We start from the raw sequence: 10,527 nt of genomic DNA, 5'->3' as shown, positions 1-10,527 counted from the left end.
AATTCTTTCTCTACATAAAGGAATATAAATGCGTGTGACGTCACAGCCAAAGAAAAGCTGGCAATTGATTTACAAAAACCCACGACCTTTAATTCATTATTAACTTAAAATGATATATATTGATTTGGATGTGTTGAGAGATGGAAAGAAAATTGAACTCCACCAACAATGTTTGTTTTAGTACTAGTTATACAAAAGTATATATGAATGGGTAATGTTTTGTTTGATATTTTGATACATTGAATATATATTTATGAAACCAATAAAATATGGTATCATTTTATTATTCTTTTATTCCCTTCCACAATTCTATTATTCTATTAGCACAAATCAAGGTAATGTTTTCCAACTTTGCACAACACTTGTTCAAAAAAAATTACTGTTTATCAAATTGTGTTCATATAAATATCTCTTCACATTTCTTTTTCTTTTTTTTTTTTTTTTTGCTATATTTGAAATAGCTGTTTTTGTCCTTTTATTTCGATTACAATTACAATTACTTTGGTTTCTATACTTTTAGTTTATTTAGTTGTAGTAGCTTATTTTTATCGTGATTTAGATATTTATTGATTATTAAATTTGTGACCTTAACAAAACTTCAACATAATCAACAATATAGATATTCACGGCCATTAATCTTTGTATTTGGGGTGGCAATTCCCCAAACTAACTAAAATAAAAATCTAATTGAACGAAATCAAATTTTGGATTTCTATTAAAGTAGCGATACAGTTGGGTCTAAAATTATAAAAATCAAACATTTGTAGTTCAAATCATTTTGATTTGATGTATACCCAACTCTATAATTTTTCAATTTGATTCAATTTCGCCATAAAGGAAACAGATTATTGTATGAATATAAATGAAATGTTGAAAAGAATGTAAAACTTCTTTATTAGTAAAAAATAATTTATAAAATTAACATCTTGACATGGATCAAGAGTACATTTTCGCTTGAAAGATCAAGTAAATCATGAAACTTTGAGAATCTATACAAAGTTCATACTTCCTTACCATTACGCCCGCTTATCAAAAATTGAGGGCTCCACACGTCTTTCTAATCCACTTGAACCAACAAATTATAATCCACAAATTGCATTAAAACATGCAAGCACATTGTTGTTATTGTTATACATTAAAATGTAGAAGGAAAAAGAAAAAAAAACAAATTTTATAATGTCAACACAGGGTGACCTTTTCAACTTCCAATCCTCATGTTTGCAAAGCTGTAATTCATATATATATATAATATATATATATATATATTTATATTTATAGGTCTGACTTCTGCAAATTAAAAGAAAAACCAATGTCTAACAATGAACAAAGAAAGACAAACTATATAAAGCAATCAAGAACTTGAATTTTCAAAACGTCTCATTTCAAACCCAGAAAAGAAAGACTTAGGGAGAGGTTACCCTGATATTTCGATTGAGATGGCAAGGTTTCAATCTTTTTCTCTAGCATTTTTGGTCATTGTGATTGTGTCTAATCACATTGCTGTTGATGCAAATATTTCAAAGAACATGGTCATAAGCTGGGGACATAGTCAGTCCAAAATAATAGGGGATAGCCTTCAGCTTGTTTTGGACAACAGTACAGGTGAAAATAATATCATTTCTTGACTTTTTTAACAAAGTACATGTTTCTCATACCTGTGTGAGAAGAAATAAACAAATCATTCTAGTAGTTATCTTTGACAAGCAAGAATGATTCTGTTGTTGCAGGCTCAGGAGCAAAGTCAAAGAGAAGTTTCTTATTTGGAAGCTTTGAAGCTCGCATCAAATTGGTTCCGGGAAATTCTGCGGGTGTTGTAACGGCATATTATGTACGGTTCAATGCTGGATAGTGAACGCACATCTTGACCCCACATTTCACAAAATATTGATGTGTTACATCCTTTCATTTCTGGTGCTAATTCTTGATCTTCAAATTTCTGCAGCTATCTTCTACTGGTACAGCTCATGACGAGATAGACTATGAGTTCCTGGGGAATGTTACAGGACAGCCTTACACCATTCATACAAACATATTCACTAAAGGTGTTGGAAATAGAGAACAGCAGTTTCGAGTGTGGTTCGACCCTACCGCTGATTTCCACAACTACACAATCCACTGGAATCCTAATGCTGTTGTGTAAGTGAGAATTAATGTCCTCAAACAAAAATTTAAAGTTCTACTTTAAAAGAACCCCATTTATTGCATTATCTCATACTTTTTTGGATAAGAAAACAATTTCCGATCTGAAATATTTAAACAAAAACAGTAGAAAACCCCACAAAGGGATACAAGATTATTTCATTCAAATATTAACATTTCGTATTAGAATTTCATTTTTAGTTTTCACTTTCGGAAATTTACACATGTTTCTTCTCAATTTCCATGTTATGATTATCACTTTCTTGAAGTAAGTTTTCAGCCAAATTGCAAACCTCTTAAAACAAGTTTTTAAAAACTACCTTGTTTTAGATCTCAAAAGTTAACTTGATTTTCTGAAAATTTAGTAGAAAGTGGATAACAAAACAAAGAGATCTATAAGTAGAAGTAATGTTAGCTTTCAAAAACCAAAAATCAAATCGTTATTAAACGGGACTTGAAATATTTGCCTGTGGAAGAAAATAACAAATATGAGGTATGGCTAATTTCAGGTGGTATATTGACGGCACCCCAATCAGAGTTTTTCGCAACTATGAGAATCAAGGAATAGCTTTCCCTAACAAGCAAGGAATGAAAATATATACCAGTTTGTGGAATGCAGATGATTGGGCAACTCAAGGAGGTCGTGTGAAAACAAACTGGATCTACGCACCATTCATTGCTGGCTTGCGCCAATTTAGGCCTAGAGCTTGTTACTGGAATGGTGTGCCCAGCATTATCCAATGTGCCACCAAGTCCCTAGCAAATTGGTGGAATTCTCCAGCTTATGCACGGTTGAGTCGTCCTCAGTTAGCCAAACTTAATGAAATCCAGAGCAAATACAAGATATATGATTACTGCAAAGACACTATGCGGTTCAATGGGAAAATGCCATCTGAATGTTATAAAGCACAGTACTAAGACAGAGATGAGTAAATTCTACCAACAATAATCCTATCGCACTCCAAGTTTCAAAATGGTTAATTTTTCTTATTTCGGAGATGAGAGAACATTTCTTCTTTTCTTTCTTGGTTCCTGTTTGTAAGGTTATAGCTCTCTGATTGGTTTGATATACATGTTTATTATGTTCTAAAATGATTTACATGTTTCATATAAAGCTTGCTTTCCCATTGCTTTACCTGTATAAGCCTTGTAACTAAGAAGCTAGACAAAGTATACGTGCAAAAAAGTAATCTAGGATGAAGAAAACATCCCCAATCCGTTCAAAAGTGGCAAACAAAGGTTCTATTTTATGCCTTTTAGAAAGATCTGTCATCGAAAAAGGACCCTTGTAAGATTTCCCGAAAGGAACAAATGCATTCTTTTTAGCTGTAGAATTTTTGAAACTGAAGTCAAACCTAATTAACTTTAAGAAAGGCATTATGCTTCGAGTAGTTGAGGAAGAGAAATAGCTACAAAAGTCAACTATCTTTGTTTCAGAATTTGTCCGTGGCTGTCCAGAACTAGAGAAATTCTCCAAGGAGACCACCACAATGTGGAGTGCAATTTTGCACCGTAAGAGAGCAACTGCCAAAAACATTTTGAATCTATATCTAGTTGTTATTGGGAAACATGTAGATTTTTTAAAATACACCCAACAATTATTAAAGGGCAACTATATTGCAGCGGCCTCATTGGATAATTCTCTGTAGCTCGTGAAACTGTTCAAGTAATTCATAGGCTGTTTAGCCCCCAAACTGAAGTTGATGGAGTTGGCTATTATAGCCCACTCCATGTTTGAGGCTCCAAATATATAATAGTGTTGACAATTATTTGTAACCAACAATTATCTACAATAATGATTTGAAATCCCTCATTTACTATTTCCTACATATCTCATTCTCCCTCTTTATTATCATGTTTACTATGTATTACTTGGACTAAAATAGTTTGCATCATAAACATAAAATATAACCAAGACTAAAATAGTTTGTACTCCAAATAGGGACTATTATAAACTATAAAAATCAACTCAATGTTCCAAACGCCCTTCCAATGGCCAATTTGCACCTATCTGTGCTCTTTCAAACGCCTAACCCTAACAAGAGACTAAGATCCACTTTTGCTACCAATGTACATGATAGGTATAGAGACCAAACACAAAGCCAAGTAGATAAAAAGAGTTGGATAGAAAGTTGGCATAGGAACTCACAACCATGTCCATCCTCTCAAGTTTCTAATTCTTCGACCCGTCATCAAAACAACCAGCTCTCTTTCAGTGCATTAAACAAATCATTTTCGAATTTGAAGAGACTAAACACATCCCAATTTCACTACAGTTAATGTCAGAGTAAAATTCAGCAGGGCTACTTTGGACAGATTCATATCATACATCTCTAGAAAGAGAAAAATTACAAGAAAACCTAAATTCTGCGATTGAGAAATCAGCATTAGTTAATGCAAAGCCATACGCCGAAACCAATGAGAGTGGTACCAAACAGAGCGTACCCGACACGAGTGGCCTCGCCAAGGAGCATTCCGAAAACAGCATGGCAGCAAAAGTAGTAGCGTTGGTGACCGGAACGGCGAGAGATATTGGGGCATGGCTTAGAATGGTGAAGAAGGTAGCAGAGGCAGTGAGATTAAGAAAAAAAGGGAGAGTGTACTGCCAAATAGAGAAGAGCTTGAGCCATCGACGGAGGGAGGAAAAGGGTTTAGTTGAATCAGAGGAAGATTTGAGAGCTTGGTCCCAGAGAAGAGCGCCGCGGCGCATCAGAACATTGGTGGCGCCCCAAACGAGACCGATAGCAACCATTTTTTCTACATCTCCTATCATCATTTTTCCCTCACTCTCTCTCTCGCTCTCTCTTTTCAGTCATAAGTTGTGAAGAAACCAAAGTTACCTTTTAAAACTAATATGTATCAAATAATTGGAGCATAACCAAAATATTTGCAAACCTAAAAAAAAAAGAAAAGAAAATGGCATAAACCACACCCCTACACTACCTTTACCCGTGCCCTTGCCATGAACGTTTGTTAATAGTTGCAAAATTATTAACAATCATGTGTGTTTTTAAAAGGGTCTCTTCAAAATATGGCAAATGTAATTTCATAAATTAGGCTCATACCACATATCTATTACGTTTGCAAAAATGAAAATTTTCAAACTCAACCTACATTTGAAAATTGCAAACTACAAAGCTACCCTTTTAAGATCAGCACGAATACAGCATCTCATCTCCGATCACACAGCAAGGATGAGGCATCCCATTAAAGATCACACAACAAGAATAAGGCTTCTAAAGTACAAAGATCAAATTATTCAATCGTTATGAAGTTCTCAAACCTCCTTTAAGCACATCATTTCTAATGTATAGTAAATCATATTCATTTGTAAATCGTATACATTTCAAGAATAGGAAACTTAAGAAAAATCATATAAGTCACGGTCTCGATAGAAATGCATTTTAGAAAACTTTGAAACTTAGAATTATTTTGTAAAGGAAACCACTCATAATATTGGAGGCTCCACTCCTTCCTTCTTGCTTTCAACTTTGACTCTCTTTTGATGAATTCTCATAATCCTAATATCTTATGCCCCCTTTTCTTTCGCTCTTTGATCCTATTTATAGTGGCCCTTCACATCCATGCGTTATTTTCACGCTTTACACATGTCACATTCTCATTTCACTGCGTCCTGCAGCCAACCCAAATTTGACACATAAGTCCAATGTGAGTTACGAATAGACACTCTCCTTGAGACACGTCAACCTTATTATCTCTTTAGAAAGTTAAACATCTCATTGTCTAACTTTTTTTTTGGAAAGTCACCGAACTAAACTTTGCGTCAATGAGTTGTCCAATCACCTATTCGACGTCCATCTTTTTAACGGTATGTCTACCTCATGTGAGTTACAAATACACACTCTCCTTGAGACACCCTAACATTATCTCTTTGGAAAGTTAAATGTCTCATCATCTAACCTTTTTTTTGGGAAGTCATCGAACATTAATTTTGCGTCAGTGAGTTGTCCAATCACCTATTCAACGTCCATCTTTTTAACAGTACGTCTACCTTATCACGACCAAACTTAGGTGTAGGCATTTCTCCTCGCATCAGTACTACACCCTTCAACTAACCTTCGACTTTTGTCGTGTGCTTCTTCCTCCCCAATTTATAAGTCTCATTGCCTCGCTTTCTTTAATGCGATAGCACTTGGGTTTACACGCTTCTTCTCGCATTGTTCTTTCTTCATTCTCATCCTTTCTCGTGGAATGTCTTTCTTTTATACTTAGACAAACTTATCCTTCTTAGTGGAGCTTTACTTCGACAAGATTTTCTTTTAGGATGAGGGTCTCATGTCACAATCGTAGCCTTTCAAACTCGGGATGGACAATTGTGCGGCACTTGTTCGAACTCGATGCACAAGTCAGCCGATCGAAATCCAAAAACTGCAGACAAACTTGCGATATGAATCAAACTCCCGTCACGTTCTTGAGAAAATATTTTAGAAAACGTGAGAGAGAAATAAATTCATTGAAATCGGCGTTACAATATAAAGTGAAAACTGTCAGTTGCAAAGGAAAAAGTTTGCTTGCAAAAAGTGCGACAATGCGTGGACGCGGATTCAACTATTATCTTCCCTATAGTACATTTTGAACATTTTCAACTCTGGTAGGCTTGCATATGAAAATGTTGAAACGTCACACCCAAGTTTTATGACTTAAAAAGGAAATCAACCAGCGAAATGAAATACAAGACATAAAGATAAGATAAATTTGGGGTATTTGGACATACAACCATAAGCAAACACACCCTGGACAAGTATGACCGTGATGCCTCACACCCCTATTGTATAGTATGGATCAATATGAGTTATAATTTAGTTTTAGATTTTACATGTTTGCAGTATTTTGTGTTGCATATATAAGACTTAGTTGTTCAGTTAAGATATATAACATTAAGATAGGGCTTGTTAAGTTAAGATAAGGGAAGGTTCAGTTCAACCTAACCTATGTTAAATTATGAATGTATATAGTAGGAACTCGTATACAATAGCTTAAGATGTTTCTAAATGATTGAGGAACTTATGATGAGTTTCTAAAAAGTTTTATTATGTCTTGTGTACAATGATTTATACATTTAAAGCTTAACATTGAACATAACCATTTGGAAAAATGTTTTAGAAAACATCATTCATTCGGCATTTTTAGCTCTTTCTTTCAAACGTTTTCTCACTTTCTAGATGTTGATCATGTTTCCCGGATCAAAACTTATCGCTGTCATATCGACCATTCCGTTAGGAAAATTCCGTAAAGTTATTATGGTTAAAGTAATTGTGTTGTGGGTAAAAGAAACTAATTGTATCAAAAATTTGGTTTGTTAGGACGTTTGTAAGTACTATATTTTACAAATTAGAAATAAAATGGGTTACACCTAAATTTTCTCTCTCAAAGATGAGTTATATGCTTCCGCTGAGTTTTAAGTAAGGTTAAAGAGTTAAGATTAGCATATATCGTTGAGGTGAAAGGCGGTATCCGATTGACCTCACATCATCTCTGAGATAGAGTAGATAGTTTGAAATGGATGTGACAATATCAATATTTTATCAATACAAATTATAAAATTGAAAACAATCTCTACCATCATCAATATCTTAATCCTTGCACAAGGATGATTTAAACTCAAGTTTAGCCCACTATTAGACCAAATGGATTCAAAGTATATTAATCCAAAGATCAATAAAACATGAAATTTTGAGAATCTATATCATAGTTCATATATAATTTCTTAGTGTGGACCATTGTTTCATTAATCAAATTGGGGGCTTCCACACATTATTTTGCACACACCATTTGAACCAACAAATTATTATAGCCAACAGATTGTACACCATAAAAACATACGTGCACATTGCTGTCTATCCATTCAGTGAAAATATTACATTAATAGAAAAAAGAAACCAACGTTCTAACATGGAAACAAGAGACCTTTTCAACTTTACTATTCTAAAATTTGCAAAGCTGTAATACATAAAATATAACCGATGTCTAATATTAAACAAAGAAATGAAAGAAAAAAACTATATAAAGCGATAATCTCAAACTTGAATATTTGGAACATCTCATTTCAATCCCAAAAGGGAAGACGATCTTCCTAAATATTGGGATTGAAATGGCAAAGTTTCAATCCTTTTTTATAGCCATTTTCATATGTGTGATTGTGTATAATCACATTCAAGTTGAGGCCAATATGTCAAAAAACATGGTCCTTAGCTGGGGAAATAGTCAGTCCAAAATAGAAGGGGATGACCTTCTGCTTGTTTTGGACAAAAGCACAGGTGATGAAAGAAAAACAATATCATTTCTTGCTTCCTTTCACCATGTCTTTCTTGTTAATTAATGATTTCTCATACCTTTGTGTGCAAAATAAATAAATTCATCTCGTCCTGATTTCGTTATCACAGGGTCGGGATCAAAGTCAAAGAGAGATTTCTTATTTGGAAGCTTTGAAGCTCTCATCAAGTTCGTTCCAGGGGATTCTGCAGGATTAGTTACAGCATTTTATGTATGGTTCAATCTAAACAGTAACGTTATAACTCATGAAGTGTTACGAAATTGACAAGCAAATAATTAAAAAGAAAAAGTCAGAAAAGAAAAGATTGACATATATTGTGTTTGCTTAAGTTTAGGAGGGATGAGAGAACAATGTTATTAGAGAGAATGCTACAAAATATCGAATAAATAGCGGGTTTGAAGTTAGAAAATCTATATAATGCACTCTTTTTTAGATCGTAAGAAAAGGAAAAGGATTAAACAATTGATAGAATTCATACTGGGTGGTTATTAACTGACGTGGAGGACACACGAGTTTGTGGTGCTAATTCTTGTTTTTTATTTTGTAGCTATCTTCTTCAGGGACATATCATGATGAGATAGATTATGAGTTTTTGGGGAATACTACAGGAGAGCCTTATACAATTCATACAAACATATTTGCTGAGGGTGTTGGACATAGAGAACAGCAGTTTCGATTGTGGTTTGATCCTACAGCTGATTTTCATAACTACACAATTCACTGGAATCCCAGTACCGTTGTGTAAGTGACATTTCATTATTGGAATTCATGAAAGTCGTGTTTGTTAACCACTCCCTTCAAATTTAGTTAAGAATTCAACATTTTTATTTGGGGAAGATGCAAAACATAGTAAGAAAGTTATTTGGAATTTTTAAAAACAAAACAATCAGTAAAAGGAGTCTAAATCTATCTATTTATATTCTAAACCTCATTTTCATCCAAATAAGACTTCAACCATAAATGGAATATTGGACCTTGCCTTAAACTTCAAATCCAGTTACTTACAGTCTAATCCTCTAAGTTTTTATTTGAAGAATAATTTTGAAATATATATATATATATAACTTTTTTCACAGCCAACGAGTTAGAGAACATTTTGAAATATATGAACAAAGTCTAAAATGTTGTTGCCTTGTCATCTAAGTTAGTAGCATTTTTTAAATATAAAAAAATAAATAAAAATATTTATAAAATATAGTAAAATTTTAAATTCTATCAACGATATAGACCTATTCATAAAATCTACAACTTTGTATTTACAATAATTTTGCTTTAAGTTAAAATAACATCGATCTATAAAACATGTTTGAATGTTACTTTGGATTATTTTCAGGTGGTATATCGACAGTATTCCAATAAGAGTATTTCGAAACTACGAGAGGTTGGAGCGAAGAAAAGCATATCCAAACAAGCAAGGAATGAGATTTTATACAAGTTTATGGAATGCAGATGATTGGGCAACACAAAGAGGACGTGCGAAAACAAATTGGACCAATGCACCATTCACTGCTACCATCCGCCAATTTAGGGCAAGAGCTTGTCATTGGATTGGAGAGCTGAGCAATAACCAATGTGCCACCAACTCTGCACAAAACTGGTGGACTTCTCCTGATCATTCTCAACTTACTGATCGTCAGTTGGCCAAGCTTGGTCAAGTTAGGAAGAAGTACATGATATATGATTACTGTAGAGACCCTGCACGAAAACGACCCAATGGTCTGATGCCACCGAGTGTTATAGACGGCAGTACTGACACAAATATGATGCATTAGTACTGATAAATGACAAAAATTGGTCACAGATAAAACACACATTTTATTAAAACTATTATTATGTATTGTTTTTACACCCCAACAAAATTTGGAGTGAAAAAAATAGCTATGAATGTCGTCTAGTCTAACACATTTGGTGCACTAAAAATAAGAATAGTTTGAAACTGAGGTCAAAGTATATATGAGTTTTAATTAGAGAAAAATAATGGGTCCAGTAGTTGAGGAAAAGAAATAGCACAAATTCAACTATCTTTCAACTCAGAAGTTAACACTTATTATGTTAGGAACTTTGACAAATTCGTTAATTAGGATATTATAAAT

General features: G+C 33.7%; 3 protein-coding genes across 3 annotated transcripts; 2 read left to right on the top strand and 1 right to left on the bottom strand.

The window, feature by feature from the left end:
* The first annotated feature begins 1,281 nt into the window (after nucleotides 1-1,281).
* On the top strand, nucleotides 1,282-3,359 carry LOC101215153 (probable xyloglucan endotransglucosylase/hydrolase protein 26). Its single transcript, XM_004150506.3, has 4 exons — nucleotides 1,282-1,602; nucleotides 1,728-1,828; nucleotides 1,943-2,136; nucleotides 2,649-3,359. Exons 1-4 carry the CDS (start codon nucleotides 1,437-1,439, stop codon nucleotides 3,055-3,057), a joined length of 870 nt encoding a protein of 289 aa, XP_004150554.3. The 5' UTR covers nucleotides 1,282-1,436; the 3' UTR covers nucleotides 3,058-3,359.
* An 885-nt stretch (nucleotides 3,360-4,244) lies between these two features.
* Nucleotides 4,245-4,976, bottom strand: LOC101215396 (transmembrane protein 234 homolog). The gene is given in 2 exon segments (XM_004150507.3): nucleotides 4,245-4,627; nucleotides 4,630-4,976. Coding segments are annotated over 2 exon segments (387 nt in total). The 5' UTR covers nucleotides 4,916-4,976; the 3' UTR covers nucleotides 4,245-4,526.
* A 3,200-nt stretch (nucleotides 4,977-8,176) lies between these two features.
* Nucleotides 8,177-10,473, top strand: LOC101214914 (probable xyloglucan endotransglucosylase/hydrolase protein 26). The gene is made up of 4 exons (XM_004150505.3): nucleotides 8,177-8,417; nucleotides 8,544-8,644; nucleotides 8,982-9,175; nucleotides 9,768-10,473. The coding sequence occupies exons 1-4, from the start codon at nucleotides 8,252-8,254 to the stop codon at nucleotides 10,204-10,206; spliced, it is 900 nt and encodes a 299-aa protein (XP_004150553.2). The 5' UTR covers nucleotides 8,177-8,251; the 3' UTR covers nucleotides 10,207-10,473.
* Nucleotides 10,474-10,527: the final 54 nt, after the last annotated feature.

The sequence above is a fragment of the Cucumis sativus genome, chromosome 1 (assembly GCF_000004075.3).
Source record: "Cucumis sativus cultivar 9930 chromosome 1, Cucumber_9930_V3, whole genome shotgun sequence".
Classification (NCBI taxonomy): domain Eukaryota; kingdom Viridiplantae; phylum Streptophyta; class Magnoliopsida; order Cucurbitales; family Cucurbitaceae; genus Cucumis; species Cucumis sativus.
This window is presented reverse-complemented; position numbering and strand designations above follow the sequence as displayed.

What these genes read in the sequence shown, in the direction of transcription:
- LOC101214914 (XM_004150505.3), top strand. Translation starts at nt 8,252, where the DNA reads ATGGCAAAGTTTCAATCCTTTTTTATAGCCATTTTCATATGTGTGATT. An exon ending in TGTTTTGGACAAAAGCACAG is followed by an intron (nt 8,418 to 8,543) that starts GTGATGAAAGAA and finishes TCGTTATCACAG; the next exon opens with GGTCGGGATCAAAGTCAAAG. An exon ending in GATTAGTTACAGCATTTTAT is followed by an intron (nt 8,645 to 8,981) that starts GTATGGTTCAAT and finishes TTTATTTTGTAG; the next exon opens with CTATCTTCTTCAGGGACATA.
- LOC101215153 (XM_004150506.3), top strand. Translation starts at nt 1,437, where the DNA reads ATGGCAAGGTTTCAATCTTTTTCTCTAGCATTTTTGGTCATTGTGATT. An exon ending in GTGTTGTAACGGCATATTAT is followed by an intron (nt 1,829 to 1,942) that starts GTACGGTTCAAT and finishes AAATTTCTGCAG; the next exon opens with CTATCTTCTACTGGTACAGC. An exon ending in TGGAATCCTAATGCTGTTGT is followed by an intron (nt 2,137 to 2,648) that starts GTAAGTGAGAAT and finishes GGCTAATTTCAG; the next exon opens with GTGGTATATTGACGGCACCC.